The sequence below is a fragment of the Heterodontus francisci genome, chromosome 23 (assembly GCF_036365525.1).
Source record: "Heterodontus francisci isolate sHetFra1 chromosome 23, sHetFra1.hap1, whole genome shotgun sequence".
NCBI classification, from domain to species: Eukaryota; Metazoa; Chordata; class Chondrichthyes; order Heterodontiformes; family Heterodontidae; genus Heterodontus; species Heterodontus francisci.
The window spans coordinates 20,543,499-20,561,492 of NC_090393.1; the positions used below are offsets into that span (position 1 = coordinate 20,543,499).

At 44.4% G+C, this 17,994-nt stretch overlaps 1 protein-coding gene across 4 annotated transcripts in view; it reads left to right on the forward strand.

Moving 5' to 3' along the window:
* inpp5jb (inositol polyphosphate-5-phosphatase Jb) overlaps window positions 1–17,994 on the forward strand; it is a 112,891-nt gene that overhangs the window by 90,355 nt on the left and 4,542 nt on the right. For 3 of the 4 annotated variants that reach the window (XM_068054830.1, XM_068054833.1, XM_068054832.1), the window contains 5 exons: window positions 1,456–1,565; window positions 4,112–4,328; window positions 10,185–10,322; window positions 14,520–14,603; window positions 16,483–16,587. In XM_068054830.1, the coding sequence (XP_067910931.1) occupies window positions 1,456–1,565; window positions 4,112–4,328; window positions 10,185–10,322; window positions 14,520–14,603; window positions 16,483–16,587 (654 nt within the window). The remainder of the gene's footprint in view (window positions 1–1,455; window positions 1,566–4,111; window positions 4,329–10,184; window positions 10,323–14,519; window positions 14,604–16,482; window positions 16,588–17,994) is intronic. The other variant, XM_068054831.1, reaches the window with a different exon arrangement.

Genomic DNA, 17,994 nt, shown 5'->3' on the forward strand with positions numbered 1-17,994 from the left:
TTCACAGTGCTTTAGATACAGTCATCAGTGACGGTATTTGTAGGTGCTGTAAAAATGAACACGCTCTTTAACTGAAGGACCCTTGACATCAGCACCACCTTATATTCAATCATTATTAAAATTCATTCATGAATTGATGTTTATCAAAATTAGGAATGTGAGCACTGGGAATTGAATATTCTCCCCTCTTCTTCATACTTCGCCAAAATCAAGCATCCCTGTCAGAGGCAGAGTAAAGCTCACTTTACAGTCCCTTAACAAAGTGCCTCAGGCCCATCCTCAGGAGTGCTTGATGGTAATATTTTCCCATTCCCAACCACAGCTGCCCTGAGTGAGTTTGCGAGTTTAGTGCTGGATTAGAGGTGGTCTTATGATGTGAGCCCAACAAGAATTGTGTTGCCCAAATTGATTTGACTCAGGATGCTTGCAGATAATAGAGGAGACTTTCATCCTATTTACCTGGGCTGCATGTGAATACAGTTAACGGAGAAGGACTGTTTCACTCAATACCCACAATCACTTCACAACCATTATAAACTGATCAATAATAAAGAGCTGGCGGGCAGCCATAGAGACGGGGCTAGATTGTGGCGAGTCGAAGAGACTTAGTAGTTGGCAGGAGGGGAGACGGAGGCACAAGAGGAGAGCCAACTGTGCAACAGCCCCGACAAACAAGTTTCTCTGCAGCACCTGTGGAAGAGCCTGTCACTCCAGAATTGGCCTTTATAGCCACTCCAGGCGCTGCTTCACAAACCACTGACCACCTCCAGGCGCGTATCCATTGTCTCTCGAGATAAGGAGGCCCAAAAGAAAAGAAGAATAAAGAAAGAACTTACATTTACATAGCACTTTTCATTCCCTCAGGCTCTGGCAAAACACATCACAGCCAAAGAAGTAGTTTTGAATTATAGGCAATGTTGTAACATAGGGAAATGTGTCAGCTAATTTACATGGATTACATAGTCTTCAGCAATATAACAAGCCCTTTGGCCCAACTAATCCATGCTGGTGTTAATGCTCCACACCAGCTTCTGCCACTCACTTCAGCGAACCCTATTACCTTATCCTTTTAATTTATACATGGCAAGGTCTCACAAACAGCAATGAAGTCAATGTCCAGATAATCTGTCTTTGGTAATGTTACTTGAGAGATCAGTGTTGGCCAGAACACCAGGAGAACTCCCCCGCTCTTTTTCAAGTATTGCCAGGGTTCCTGCTAGGTGAATGGGACCTTGTTTAATAGTCCAGCACCACTAACAGTGCAGTAATTGCTCAGTAATTCATTGAAGTATCACCCTAGATTATGTGCTCAAGTCTTGGAACCCATAATTTTCTGATTCAGAGGTGAGAATGCTGCCACCAAGCCAAGGCTGACACCTATCAGTTAATGCTAAAATAATTTGTACGCCCTAGTTTCTGCACTGCTTATTAACAATTTTGCTTGTTTCTTGACAGTTGAACATTGCAAAGGCGATTGAGCCAGCACTGAATGGATTTCAGGAAGGTCCTCTCAACTTCAGGCCAACATACAAATATGATGTGGGCACAAACACATTTGACACCAGGTATGACAGCTTCGGCCTCTGGGATCTCTCAATTTGCTCTGCCTGTGACATTTGTAGCATTTGTTATTAAGTTCAATCTGCAACAAGCTAGAAAAATTACCAGCGTGCAAAGACATGTAGACTATTGCTCAGCCGTCTTAACTAACTGCATGTGGTCATCCATTATATACAACACTTCCAGGTGACAGGGAACACTCAGCAAACTTCCTGTGCTTGACTCTGGATATAAAAATACACTAATACATTATGTACATCTATTGGAAAAGGAATTTAATCTGAATTGCTTGGTATATTTCAATAGGAATTCTCAGTCGTTAGCAGTTGTTTTGATGGGAAATTATTGGAAAATGCTTGGAATCTATATTAGAAAGATATTTTCTCTCAATGTTGTCCCCTTTCCTCCTGAAAGCACTGGCTCTTGCTGGGGTGTAACTCTGTGGTCACCAGTTGCCCTCCAGTACTTTCCCAAATGATCTTTCTTCATGCGTCAGTCTAGAAAGTGAGTGACAGCAGACAGGATCCTCTCACCATCTGATCCCCATACATTTTCCAGTAAAAAAATCACTGGCTAGTGTTTAAGAATCTCTAAGAGGGCCAAAGGCACTTGTGAAATCAACCACTGTGTGAATCAAACATAGAGAATTGAGGGGGATCAAAGGAATCTTCCATGTGCCCGTTACCATTGAGCCAGACCTGTCAACTAGGAATTGGCCCAGTGTAGGGAGCTCTTTCTGTGCATTCCCATTTTCTGCCTCCTCCCCTTTCCCTTGCACTGACTCAGGTCAGTAACCTGAATGTATACAGACTGATAGGATCAGATAGACTTGTGAAGATGTGCTAAGATCTTTCAATAAACAAACTGTTTTGCTTGCTCCACTTTCACCTCCTTCCTCCCAACATTGTGCACTTTGCTTTACTGTGAGCTGGGCTGGAATCCTGCTCCTATGTCTCTGCCAGGGTCTGTATAGCTAAGTGCCTGGAGAGGGCCCAAACATTGAATGGATTTCAGAAAGGAGCCTCAGTACCAGCTTGATAACCCACTAGCGTGGAGTATCAGAGTATCCTTGCACCATTACAGGGTGATGGGTTGTAGCTTTGATTCCCTCATTCTGTAAGCTCACACAATCACTGCCAGGATGCCTATCCACAAGGCAAAAGGTAAATGTTTTCTCCAGCTCCTCATGCACATGGTTAATTCTGAGCAATGTTGACGGAGGCCTGGCATCTGTAAGGTATCTGTCTGCTTGTTCTGAGTGTGTGCATGTATTTGTGGTTTGGCAAAACCGCAGAGCAATGAGAGCAAGCTGTCAGCTCTGACACAGTTGGTAACACACTCACCTCTGAGTCAGAAGCTTTTGAGTTCAACTTCAACTCTAGAGACTTCAGCACAAAACCTAGGATGAGATTCCACTGCAGTATTGAGGGAGTGCTGTACTGTCGGAGGTGCTGTCTTTCATATGAGATGTTAAAGATCCCATGACACTATTTGGCTTTCTGTCTGGTATCCTGGTCAATACTTAGCACTCAATCAGCGCTCGTAAACAGATTATGTGATCATTAGCACTTTGCTATTTTTGGGACATTGCTGTGTGCAAATTGGCTACCAAGCTTCCTACATTACAACAGTGATTACATTTCAAAAATGTACTTAATTGGCTTTAAAGTCCTTTGGAATGTCTTAAAGGTGCTATATAAATGCAGGTTCTGACTTTTCAAGTTTGTACCTGACAGTTAAAAGAAAATATTTGTCCAGATTTTGTCCTGTGCATTGACCTGTACTTCCCCATAGACTTTCGATGGGGCTCGCTCAGCAAGTTGCTGTCAGTGTGGCATCCAAACATCGCAGCATCTTCTACTGAACATCTGGGACCTGTGTGAACAGACCAGGACACAATACATCTCCTTAACCCATCAGATTGAAGATTCATTAATGAGCAGTGCAAAGTCTGAAGTAGGAAGTGTCAGTTACAATATTGAATTCAATGTCAAATTGGGTCCAGAAAATGAAATAAAGAGAGGGAAAGAAAGATTGGATTAAGAGAGAGAGAGAGAAGGCAGAAAGAAAAAGTAAATCAAATTGATTTCAACTTTTTAAAAATCTCCAACGATAGTTAAAAGCTGAAGGAATGAGGCTCCACATATATAAATGTTCATTTCAAGTGCCAGAGTGCTTGTTGACAATAATTAAGACTTATCACACCATTAAAATGGTGCTTAGATTGAAATGGACAAACCCTAACTTTTGTGGTGAGTTTAGACCATATTCATGGCATCAGTACAAGAACGTCATGTTTTTCAATACATTTGAAGGCGGGGGCGGTGTCAGATGGGGAGATGTTGTTTTTCTGCAGCTTGTGGTGGAGTGCCATATCTCAGTCCCAACTGCCTGATTTTCATGTTTAGCTGTGTATCTCTGCCAGCTGGAAGTTGTACATTAATGACGGTAAATGCTGTTGGCCTCGCCATGACATTTACAGCAATAGCTGGGCCATTGTGTTTTGTTAATTTGAAATCACATGCTGTTGCAATTACCCAATGTTTCCTAGTTCTAAGAAACGCAAACCAGCCTGGACTGATCGGATTCTCTGGAGGGTGAAGATGTCCGACTGCTACGACCTATCACCGAATACCACAGTATTGGCAAGGAGCAAGTCCCCAGACGGCAAAAGCAGCCACATTCAAGTGTTCCAGCATGTTTATCGTAGTCACATGGAGTACCTCATCAGTGACCACAAACCCGTCACTGCCATCTTCTCTCTGAAGGTGGGTCATTGCAGCTGGAAGTAACAACTCAAATAACAGAAAACAAGAAAACCAGTTTCTGTGCTGTGTGGGAGTAGACGATTACAATATACAGACTGTGTGTAGAATACTCTCTGTCTTTGTTGCACTGACTAATGGGAACGATGTTAGTTTCGGGCACAGTATTTTACTGAAGATTCCCATGGCTGCCTGCTGAGTTGGGTGAAATATCGGGAGTGCACTGCCCATTTCCTCCTGCCAGCTCTTACGGCACTGTCTGCTGCTCTCCTAGAGCAGATAGAGAAAAACTATTCCCATTGGGTGGGAGTCTAGGACCAGGGGAGATGGTCTAAAACTTAGAGCTAGGCCTTACAGTAGTGAAGTTAGGAAATTTGTCTACAAACAGACGGTGGTAGAAGTTTGGAACTCTCTTCCGCTAACAGTAGATGCTGGGTCAAATATTGATTTTAAATCTGAGATTAATATATTTTTATTAACCAAAGGTATTAAGGGATATGGGCCAAAGGCAAGTATGTGGAGTTAGGTGACAGATCAGCCATGATCTCATTGAATGATGAAACAGACTTGAGAGGCTAAATGGCCTCATCCTGTTACTGTACTCCTGATTCCCGATTCTCCATCTGCCTCTCTCCTCCTGATTCCTGATTCTCCGTCTGCCTCTCTCCTCCTGATTCCCGATTCTCTGCATGCCTCTCTCCTCCTGATTCCCGATTCTCCATCTGCCTCTCTCCTCCTGATTCCTGATTCTCCATCTGCTTCTCTTCTCCTGATTCCTGATTCTCTGTCTGCCTCTTTCCTTCTGATTCCCGATTCTCCGTCTGCCTCTCTCCTCCTGATTCCCGATTCTCCGTCTGTCTCTCTCCTCCTGATTCCTGATTCTCTGCCTGCCTCTCTCCTCCTGATTCCCGATTCTCCGTCTGCCTCTCTCCTCCTGATTCCCGATTCTCCACCTGCCTCTCTCCTCCTGATTCCTGATTCTCCGTCTGCCTCTCTCCTCCTGATTCCCGATTCTCTGCCTGCCTCTCTCCTCCTGATTCCTGATCTCCATCTGCCTCTCTCCTCCTGATTCTCCGTCTGCCTCTCTCCTCCTGATTCCTGCTTCTCCGCCTGCCTCTCTCCTCCTGATTCCTGATCTCCATCTGCCTCTCTCCTCCTGATTCTCTGCATGCCTCTCTCCTCCTGATTCCCGATTCTCCGTCTGCCTCTCTCCTCCTGATTCCTGATTCTCTGTCTGTCTCTCTCCTCCTGATTCCCGATTCTCTGCCTGCCTCTCTCCTCCTGATTCCTGATTCTCCACCTGCCTCTCTCCTCCTGATTCCCGATTCTCCACCTGCCTCTCTCCTCCTGATTCCTGATTCTCCGTCTGCCTCTCTCCTCCTGATTCCCGATTCTCTGCCTGCCTCTCTCCTCCTGATTCCCGATTCTCCGTCTGTCTCTCTCCTCCTGATTCCTGATTCTCTGCCTGCCTCTCTCCTCCTGATTCCCGATTCTCCGTCTGCCTCTCTCCTCCTGATTCCCGATTCTCTGCCTGCCTCTCTCCTCCTGATTCCTGATTCTCCGACTGCCTCTTTCCTCCTGATTCCCGATTCTCCGCCTGCCTCTCTCCTCCTGATTTCTGATCTCCATCTGCCTCTCTCCTCCTGATTCTCCGTCTGCCTCTCTCCTCCTGATTCCCGATTCTCCGTCTGCCTCTCTCCTCCTGATTCCTGATTCTCCGCCTGCCTCTCTCCTCCTGATTCCCGATTCTCTGCCTGCCTCTCTCCTCCTGATTCCTGATTCTCCACCTGCCTCTCTCCTCCTGATTCCTGATTCTCCGCCTGCCTCTCTCCTCCTGATTCCTGATTCTCCGCCTGCCTCTCTCCTCCTGATTCCCGATTCTCTGCCTGCCTCTCTCCTCCTGATTCCTGATTCTCCATCTGCCTCTCTCCTCCTGATTCCCGATTCTCTGCCTGCCTCTCTCCTCCTGATTCCTGATTCTCTGCCTGCCTCTCTCCTCCTGATTCCTGATTCTCCGTCTGCCTCTTTCCTCCTGATTCCCGATTCTCCGCCTGCCTCTCTCCTCCTGATTCCTGATCTCCATCTGCCTCTCTCCTCCTGATTCTCCGTCTGCCTCTCTCCTCCTGATTCCCGATTCTGCGTCTGCCTCTCTCCTCCTGATTCCTGATTCTCCGCCTGCCTCTCTCCTCCTGATTCCCGATTCTCTGCCTGCCTCTCTCCTCCTGATTCCCGATTCTCTGCCTGCCTCTCTCCTCCTGATTCCTGATTCTCCGCCTGCCTCTCTCCTCCTGATTCCCGATTCTCTGTGAGCGTTCGCAAAAAGACACTTCTGACTACATAAAATAGGTTAACCAGACCACATAGAATTACATATAGTTGCATAGAACTTACAGCACAAAAACAGGCCGGTCGATGCAACCTATTTATACTGTTTCTGCTCCACATGAGTCTGTTCCCACTCTATCTGCTTCATCTAACTCCATTGATGCAAAAAACCAAAGCCCGCATAAGACAGCAGTTTGACTGGCCAAAACTCCATAAAGATGTGCTGTAGGAGTTGCCACATGTGCCGGGTTGAAGGAAAACCCCAACCTAAAGTGAAATCTGCACCCCTAAGTCCTGTATCGGTGTTAGGAGGACCCTCCAGCAGAGGGCTGGTGAATTTTAAGGGACCCCTGCTGAGAACTAGAGGGGGCAGAAAGGTACAGGACTAGAAAAAGGTTAGAGAGGAAAGGGGAAAAAAGGACAAAGAGGGCTGGTTAAAGGAAGTCCGGGAGGAATCCCAGATGAAAACCCCTATTGTCCAGCCAGCCAACCCCGAAATGTTGGAAAACTTAGACCCAACATCCTCCTATGTAAATGCAGACACTAGAAACACCCCACCAGATTTGCTAACAGCATTTACAGAAACCTGCAGCGACAAAAAGAAAGTCCTCAAGAGGGCAGAGAAACCATGAGGGTGATGCCTTACCTAGTCACAGTGCCGCAGGGAAGTGCAGTAGAATCTGGACAAATACCTGCAAGCAGGAAGTGTCCCAGAGGACAAAGGGAAGATTAACAAAGAATCCACCCCCACAGTCAGGTGAAAAGGAAACCAGCCATCCCCTAAGGTGAAAAGTCCTTGCATGACTCATCAAAGCACTGAAAGAGAGTTCAGAATGGACCCACCCACTACTGACTCTCCTGAGCAGAACTGCAACTTAGGGCTAATTAAATCGAACCCTTCCCCCGCTGCAAACCTCAACAGGAACAAACACACCCTAGGCAGTCATGGAAATGTGCAAACCGAAAAAAGTCCCCAAAAATCACCTGTTTATTGGGAAGCCAAAAAGGGCAGTTTAAAACAGCACTGATACGAAGTAAAGACAGGCAGTAACAATTTTCAGGATTTCTGAATGAATGAAAAAGAATGAGAGAGATGCATGTGTGTTTTCCTGTACTTACTCTTCTCTCTGGTCTTTTTTAATGAAATGCTCTTCCAAAAATCACATTTCATTCCACTGGGTGTGGAGGTGTCATGCAGACCTCACCTTCCAAGAATGAGGCATATTAATTTTGTCATATGGACATTAATTTTAAACTGTTGCTGAACTGAAAAGATGACTTGTTTAAAGAAATGACAGCAGTTTTGTTTTAGAGATACAGCACTGAAACAGGCCCTTCGGCCCACCGAGTCTGTGCCAACCATCAACCACCCATTTATACTAATCCTACACTAATCCCATATTCCTACCACATCCCCACCTGTCCCTATATTTCCCTACCACCTACCTATACTAGGGACAATTTGCAATGGCCAATTTACCTACCAACCTGCAAGTCTTTTGGCTTGTGGGAGGAAACCGGAGCACCCGGAGAAAACCCACGCAGACACAGGGAGAACTTGCAAACTCCACACAGGCAGTACCCAGAATTGAACCCGGGTCGCTGGAGCTGTGAGGCTGCGGTGCTAACCACTGCGCCACTGTGCCACCCCAGTGGCTGGAAACATTTGCATACTAAGAGACAGTTGCCCAGAGAGACAATAGAACTGCTTCCTGATCCAATTAACCCAAATGGATTTTGATCACTGGACATTGAATGTGGAACAAACCAGCATTCCATCTACCCCCTTCCCCCTACCCCCCCCCCCCCCCCCCACTGATCTGCTAAGATGGAGAATCCACAAAAAATGCAGGTGAGTTGTTGAAAAATCTCAGTCACGTGACTAACCTGCTGGCCAACTTGGAGGTTTAAATCGTGCTCACGGGACAGTTTGAAGACAGAGACTGCTGTGAAGACAAAAGAGAAGGAAGGTCTCTCTCCCAGCTCGCTCTCTCTCACAAATTTCCAGATCCACTGAAGCCACATAAACGTCAAGAGAGAAGACTGCTACATTGAAACAAGTTTGAAAGTGTGCACTGGGCCCCAACGAAACAGCAAGATTTAACTGCAATCAAAGTCTCTACATTGAACTCAAAATAATAAATGAACTCCAGCTATTGCTTCAGACTTTTCCTTTTTATTCTTTCTCCTTTTCTGTCTCTATCAGCATGTGTGTTTATCGTGTGTGCATGCTAGCGTGGTTGCGTCGCAGTATTCATAGTAGTTTTAACCGAATTAGAGTTTTAAGGTTAATAAACTGACACCTTTCTTGTTTAAATCTAAGAAAACCAGTCTAGTTGATTTATTTGCCTTACAATTGGAGAGCAGTGAACAAGGATTCACTGAGGGGGAGCTAAAAACACTGTGTTTTTAAAAATTAAACCCTGTTACGGTCAAACCAGGCAAAGGCTGAGAGGGAATCCCTAGACCCATTTCTTACCTGGCCGTAACAGACTAGTAATCCAGAGGTCTGGACACGTGTTTAAATCCCACCATAGCTGCTGGGGAAATTAAATTCAGTTAATTAAATATGAATGAAAGCTGCTATCATTAATGGTGACCGTGTAGCTATTGGATTGTTACAAAATACCATTTGGCTCACTAACATCCTTGAGGGAAGGAAGTCTGCTGTCCTTACCCACTCTGGCCTTTGTGTGACTTCAGACCCACAGTAATGTAGTTGACTCTTAACTGCCCTCTGAAATGGCCTAGCAAGCCTCTCAGTTGTGCCAAACTGTTACGACAAAATATAATACTTCCATCCCTATAATGACTTGAACACTGGGCTCTTTCTGGCTGTGTGGAAAGGACCCGGGACCCACAAGAATTCTGGTGAGGAATTCCTGTGATGTTTGGTTATTCCACTCACCTCAGACCCCATTGAAAATCATGCTGGTTGCTCCTTTGTCTGGAGATTCTGTGTTTCCAGGCTCGCACAATTTTCCACCCCTTGCCTGTTACATCCCATTCCCTTTCCCCCACACACATCCACCACATTACACTTCCAGCTCCATTTGAGGTTGGGCTATCTTGGGGGAGAGACTGTGGCTGGATTTGTGGTCTTGGCTTTCAGACTGTGGGGGAAGGGTCTTGAGGTTGGGTTCAAGCCTGGCATGAGGCAGTTACGAAGAGTGTAAAACTTGCCTGAGTTTTACTATCAGATTGAACCTATAAGATCGATCAAACTTTAAACTCACATGTGTGGGGGTTTATGGGGACCTTGAGTATGATATAGCAAATAACAAGCACTCCCAGGTCATAGTTTGCGTAGATGTTAATAAAGCTGTTTCCCAACCTCAGAAGAGTGCCCCTTTATACCCGTGCGCCGGCCATAGTATGACCTTTCTGAGTGAGGTTATTATTTTAATGACAATTAGTGTTGAATTAAAGATAGCTTTTCTCTGGAGGCCCGTAGTCTTCAGGAGTTGGTTGCTATTTGTTGAGACTTATTTCACTTAAGGCTTCGTGTTTCTCTTTTCTGATTTGTTTTTGTAGTTTTCCCATAAAATGCAGACCCCACTGATTCAGCTACAGGTGGAGGATGAATGGAACAAGCCGTCGGACGCTGTGGTCAGATACAGGATGGCGAGCTCCTTCGCCAAGAGCTCTTGGGACTGGCTTGGTTTGTACAGGGTAAACTGTTTAATATTTAAGCTGTTAAATATAAGAGCTAATTTTTGTCTTCACTGAAACAGACCATCAGACCAGACCATCAATGCCAAAGCTCTATGTTATAATTCTGCGAAAGGCCAGCATGGCCAGAGGTCCAAGCTCAGCAACAGGCTGGCGTGTGAATGCTGTATCATGTACACATTCATATTACAGGGACTCCTGTATCCTTATGCAGTGGGAAGGATGATAGTAACACAGAATCAGTGACGTTTTACATTTCTGTCATTTCACAAAATGGCTGTTGCATGTTTCTAGAATTCAAAATCTTACACAGGAGCAGTAGATCAAGCATGGGAATATTTAGAATATTCAAATTCTCGAACCATGGTATTTTGAGACTTACCATTGTTATAGCCAAGTGGTAAGGGGTGTGGGTGGTCTCCACTGTTCAACTCCCTACTGACCGCAGCAAGTGTCTTAGTTACTAGGTTTTAACCCCTTTATGTTTCATTTGTCAAATAAACAGAAAGCGACAGGGTTTTCTTGTAGGGTTAAAAGAGATTAACTATTCATTGAGCAATATTCATTCCCAAAAAAGTCACACCCGCACCCACACACCCATTCACTCATGCGCATGCGTGTACACACATACACACACACACACACATACACACACACACACACACACATACACACACACACACATACACACACACACACACAAGAGATAGAGAGGAAAAGGGTTAAGTGGGTTGAAGTAAGGTAAGTTTTTGGGGTTTACAGTAAACCTGTTGAATCTTCTCTGAGGTCAATTCTCTTTTCAAGTTGCAGGCCTGGGTTTTGTAGATTTCTCTGGTATCTGAGTCTTTAATCTAGAGACGGGGCAATCACCTTCAATTGTCTGCTGCACAAGTTGAAGTGTAGAACTCACTGTAGGGCACCTTCTTTGGCTTTGGTTGGATTCCTCCCAGATCATAGCTGGACAGGCTTTAGTGATGTTTGTCCTGGTTCTCTCTCTCTCTATCTCTCTCTCTCTAACCATGTCCGGAGAGCTATTTTTAAGGTCAAAATATCACACATCTTGCTTCAGTTGGGAGATGTAGATCTCCCTCCCTGTGGTGACCCACAAAGCCCAGCATGTGGCTATTTCACAACTTCTTTATTTTAGAGGAACCCATTTAATTCAAAAACGTCTCTTGATGGGTTCAGGATGGGTGTAATTGACACCTCTTTGCTTGTAATGTATTCTTTTTTTCTTACCAGACAGTAAGACAGTTCAAATATGCAGGGACAGTGTTCATTTGTTTCCAGCACATTGTCCGCTTTTTAATGGAAAGGTCAATTTTTATAACTCTTCATTTTGGGTTCTTGTATTTTCAATTGCTGCACTTCACGTGAGTATAAAACCATCCTATATGTGCCTGCAGTTACACATCAATCTAGTTGACCTTTAACTGCCCTCTGCAGTGGCCTAACAAGTCATTCAGTTGTATCAAACAGCGCAGCGATTAAAGAACAAGGTCCACCACTGTCATCACAGGGCATCAAGGGGATGGATGACAAATTCCAGCCTTGCTGGTGATGTCCACATCCTGAGAATGAAATGCAACAAAAATCTGTCTGGTTATACATTGTGACAGGGTGGGTGCCTACATCATTTTATTCAGAGACCAGATCATCCTGGGTGGAGAAGAGTGTGGCTCAATTTCTCTGTTGTCTGATGATGTGTCGAATGCCCAGTTTCTCCTGTACTGCTCCCACAGATGCCCTCGCCTTGATTGTAGAGTTATCCATGAGGCAGTGGCACTTTTGCTATGGCTGCAATATCCACCGAGAGGGTTGAGTTTCATCAGTAGCTCTCGACAAATGTTACTCTGCCAGAGGGAAAGGCCACCATTTTATAGGGTCACCTTTCCCGTAAAGGTGACAGTGAGCTTTCCCACTCACTGGTCTGTACAGACCTGCTAAGGTAACAAAGCCATGAATTTTAAGTTAAAATGAGAAAGAGTTCTATATTCTAAATATTGAAGAGCATTTTTTCCTCACTTCACTTGCTGTGGAAACAGGAATGGAAAGTCAGAGTGCTGTTCAGCAACTTGGAAACAGCTTTAGCTTTCAAGTCGCCCAGACTCCCCCAGTGCTCTCTTCTAATAAATTGCTAGCAGTTGCTATTTTAAAGCCAGTTAAACTGTTAATACTTTATAACCCTTTTTGAAGTCCAAGGTTATTCCTGACACAAGCCTTGAAAATATATAATTAATTTCACTACCATAAAAACTTAGCTTCCATTCCTGCAGGAAACAGAATATCTTGGAGCCAAATTTCTGGGGACTGGGAATGGCACAGTGTGAATAGACTGTCCACAGATGAGGAGGGCACAGAGCAAGCAGACTGCCCACATGGGGAGGGCACTGTGTGAACAGACTTCCCATATGGGGAAACAGAACCTGGATTTCTGCTCTGTGCAACATCTGCCTCAAATTCTGTTTGGAGGAAGCAGAAATTACCAACCATCCTCACTTTGTGTGGACAGTTTGCTTTTTGAGCCCCTGTTTGCCATTAGAGACTCCTCAAACAGTATTTGAAGGTTTGGCCAACTCATACTCCATAAATATAGAATCCAACCTCTTCTGTGCGTGCTCTGACATTGCAAATGTATGTAAAAGGCTGGAGACTATACTTCATGGAGCAAGAATCAGACAGGGGTCAGTCAGAGCCAGTCAAGCTGTTTTAGGGACCATTAACATTTAAAACAAATACTAAATTGTGCAATGTAATCCCAAAACAATCATAAAAATCCTGAAACTCAAAATAAAAAGGAATTAAACTTGTTCAGTTGCCTGTTTCAGTTGGCTTTGGTTTGGCTTATGCAGGAGAGATGCTGAGTTGTATATTGTGTTTTTCAAGTTGTCAGCTTTTTGTGGTCATGTCCTCTTTTTTTGTGAAGCAATTTGTAGCTTTTGCAGGTTGGCATATATGGAGATGGTAAATTCTGTTACCTCCCCATGCCAATGTTTTCAGATTACTTTGAGGTATTTCTGGAGTGTTCCTGGGCCACCTCAAAACTTCTGCACATCTCTCGCTAAGCCCAATTCAACACACGCTATTGCGAGCTGGTTTAAGTTCTGAGCCTAATAAAGCCTCCAAGCAATTACTTTTAAAGATAAACAAAAGAATTGATATTTATTTAGTGCCTTTCATAACCTCAGGCCATCCCAAAGTGCTTTGCAGCTAGGCAAGCACTTTTCAAGGGCTTTCATTGTTGTAATGTAGGGAAAGGCACAGTAGCCATTTTGCGCAAAGCAAGATCCCACAAACAGCAATGTGTTATTGACCAGTTAAATCTACTGTTAGTCTCCAGATAATCCCTGTTCTTCTACAGATAGTGCTATGGGATCTTTTATGTTCACCTGAGAAGGAGGACGGGGCCTCGGTTTAACATTTCATCCAACAGAAAACTAAATCTTCAACAGTGCAGCACTCTAGAGTGGGACTTGAACCCACAACCTGAGAAGCAAGAGTCACTTTGCTCCCTTAGGAGCAGTGGGGAAAATATAGTACTTTGTCTTCCCAGTTTGTGGAGTGCTCCTACTAGAGTGGCTTGATACCAGTCCGAGTTCCATCAACGCCATAGGTTGAGCACCTCTGACACACCTGTACGGACCACCTGTCCCCATTTTGTGATTGGGCACTGGGTCTACAGCTGGAGCTGCAGGTGGCCACGCATTCCATTTCCACTGAGGAGAAGAGACACCAGAATTCCGGGGCCTTTGTGCTAAGTCTGTTCTCAAAGGGTTGATACACTGGTTGTAGGTCTGACATCTATTCTTTCTTCCTTCTTCAATTTTCCCTCTGAATGTTTCAGCTAACCTTTCCGATGCTGAAGGCAGTGACTCATGCCGGTTGCAATTCCACAGGTAGCTGCCATACCCTGGTACGTTGTCTGGGTGAAGACTGGATGTTTAGTAGTAAAACATCTGTGTCACGTCACTGGGCAACTTTCAAAGAAATTGGGTTTCGGAGGTACTGGGTTCTGCGCAACTGCCATCTAGAGAAAGGCTAGTCCTAGGACTTGGCTTTGGGCAGTAATGCAGGGTTTCCCTTGATCAGATTAAGGATGGGGCCAAGGGTACTGAAGAGAAAATAAAAAGACTAAAAGCCTCAAACAAAAAGATCTGACAGACCTCTTTTGCTTTTCTTTCCTATCTCTACATACAGGTTGGCTTTAAACATCACAAGGACTACGTAACATATGTCTGGGCAAAGCATGATGAAGCTGATGCCGTGAAGCAATGCTATCAGGTAATTACTGCCATGCATTTATTCCCTGATGATACTGGAAGTAAACTCATTATAGCCCTGGGTGGTGTTGTAGGTTAGAGATAGACTTCTTACCTTTGCCGTATGGGTTCAAATCCAATTTGAAGGCTTAGGTAGGAAAAACTTGTGACACAAGAAAGTTCTAAGCCTATGGGTTTACTTCAAAGGCTTAGTGGTTGAGGCAGAAACCATGTCAACATTTAAGATTATGAAGGATAAGGAAATACAGGAATATTGTGGGTACAATGATAAGGACTATTGATTTACATGGAGGATAAATGCTGCGATGGACTGGTTTGATTGAGTGGCTTGTTTCCTTGCTGTAGCCTATGTGCTCCGATATTTAGATGAAAGTTTCCCCTGTCTACTGGCTGTAAGGGCCCTATCCAACATCAGTTTGGACAATCACAACCTGATTTAAATGTGTGTGAGCTCACTGCACAAAATGGTCATAAATTGGCATTAAATTGGCTATTTTGTACAGTCCAATAAGGCTGCTCTTACAGGTTTGTTAGGATAAAATGGCATCTACATCTAAACTGTACAGCACCTGAGGTTCCTCACCTTGATGGACACCAGACGTTGATTTGGACACCTCCATCTTTTATTTCTAGGCCTCGGTAATTTCAATAGTTCAATAATTTATTAAAGTTATGGCTCTTTATATATCACAATGAAAAATCCTCATTGCACTGGGAAGCAAAAAAAAAGACACAAAAGCAAATAGTACTATGGACCAGTCCCTTAACCCAAAATTTAACTCCTCCCTTCACTCCAGATGACACTGAGTCATGCAGGGTGAGGTTCCCAGTGCACTCCGTAATGTAGTAGTGGGAAGGAAGTGAGGGTTCAATGATCAAGAGCAGGAATCCAGGCAGATATTCCCCCTCTAGTGACATTGGTGCCAATTGTCACAATGCAGCAGTTGGAACATAGGAACAGGAGTAGACCATTTAGCCCCTCGAGTCTGTTCAAGTCAATGAGATCATGACTAATCTGTGACCTAATCCCAAGTTCCTTAATAACTTCAGTTAACAAAAATCTATGAATCTCAGATTTAAAACCAACAATTGACCTAGCGCCAGTTGCCATTTATGGGGGAGAGTTCAATTTCTATCTCCTTTGGTGTGTTGAAGTTTTTCTAATTTCACTCCTGAAAGGTCTGGCTCTAATTTTTAGACTACTCCGCTAATCCTCGACTCCCCAACCAGCTGAAATTATTTCTCTGTACCTCCTCTATCTATTCCCCTTAATATCTTGAAAACTTTGATCAAATCACCCCTTAACCTTCTAAAATTCCAGGGATTACAACCCTAGCTTGTGTAATCTCTCCAGGTGATTTAACCTTTGGAGTCCAGGTGTCACTCCGGTTGCCCTGAGATCAGTTAGCCCACTATAACCAGGGATTGATCTTCCTGCTCTGTTCTGCTCAATTCCACACCAGATGGTGCACTCAAACACTGAGATGCCAGTGTTCATTCCCAAACAATAGTGAGGCACCTCTCTCTTTAAACATTTTCATTGATTAAAGAGAATCCAGTTTCAGTTTACCCAGGGCTACAAGAGCTGAAAATGTAGCCACACTATCCAATGACTCCTGTAGACTTGGACATTGAGTTGGGGTGTGTCCAGGCTTGGCTGTGATGCCCTCCACAGTGAATAGCCTGATGACACTCGCTGCTTAGGCTCGTACGTAAAAATGGTGACTGGCGAGGTGCAGCAAGGTGACTGGCACCCAACCAGAGCCAACCTCTTCAGGGAAAGAGAGAATGGAGAGAAAATTCAGCAAAGAACATAATCAGCTGCACTGTATCAGTTCCGTGCTATTATTTGTTGTGGAATTTCTTCCATCTCTCTGCAGGTCATGTTCAGTGAGGAATCCGTGCCAAAGGGCACTGGGGAGTACATCCTGTGCTACTACAGCAACAATTTCAACACCATTGTGGGAGTGACTGAGCCATTCCAGGTCAGAAGATGCAGCCAGAGATCTGCCCTTGATGCATCACACTTGTCTCTGCAGCATGTGTTTGCATTTCTGTATGCAAGGACGTATTTCACAATTGAGTATCACAGTGCATGTAGGTGAATGCAATAGTGCCCAGGTTTGATGGACCATGGGATGCCATGCCTAGTGCCAGTCTACCAGTAATTAAGTTGGCAGTTTGGTGGCTCAGCTCTTGCTGTGCCATAGAGAGACTGAAGTTAACCATGTGCTTGGTGATTCCATTCCCGCTCCGCTATGTAAAGATTTCCTTGATTCTCTGTGCCATTATTGAGATGCTGGCAAATTGCTTGAATCACCGCCAGAAAGCTTGGCATAGGCTGGGTAACTACAGGAAAACTGTTTTGCAAAATTGAATTTTCTCCCATCCTCTCCTGAAGGTCCTGACTCTTCCTACTTTCAGGGGTGCCGGAAATCCTTGACATCTCAATCAATTGGCCAGTCTTAATGTGTAAGCCTTGGCAATGATTCTCGAGGCTCCTACAACAACTCAGTGAGTTTATTCAATGTGTAACTGAGTCAAACAGACCAGGAAGATACATACCCTTTGGAAAGGCCTAAGTGGCATGTAAGCTTAACCTAGTAAAAAAAATATATTGGAGTTCATTACAAATGATGCACAACAGAGGCATGTCATTGTGGGAGGGGGGAGTTACATGGACTGCTTTCAATTTCTGCCAACACTGCTGGTCATTCAAAGGAATGCAAAAGTTACCTGGAGACATGTCCTTCCCCCAGTGTCACAAAGAAAGATTTGTGATTACGTAACACCTTTCACAACCTCAGGACATCCCAAAGAGCAGCTGACAATTAAGTACTTTTGAAATGTAGTCATTGTCGTAATGTAGGAAAAGCAGCAGCCAATGTAAACCCAGCAAGCTCCCACAAACAGCAATGTGATGAAGATGAGATAATTTTTACTTAGGTGTTGGCTGAGGGAAAAATATCAGTCAGGACAGCAGGGAGAATTCTCCTGCTGCTCTTTGAAATAGTGCCATAGGATCTTTTACAACCACCTGAGAGGGTAGATGGGAGTCTCAGTTTAATGTCCTATCCAAACAATGTCTCCTCTAACAGTGCAGCATTCTGTCGGTACTGCACTGGACTATCAGCCTAGATTTTATGCCTGGAATGGGACTTGAACCCAGAACCTTCTGATTCAGAGCCATGAGTGCAGTTTGCAAAGAAAAAGCAATCAGAATTGCATCTGACCATCCTGTGCTACACAAATATAAAGCTTTATTAATTGCATTTTAATATTTTAAACAAAGAGCATTAAAGACAGTTGAAGGGAATTCCTGCCCTAGCCCTCCCCCAGAATTTTACTGATTGACATATTAATCTGGAGGGGCTGCTCTGCACTGCAGAGGG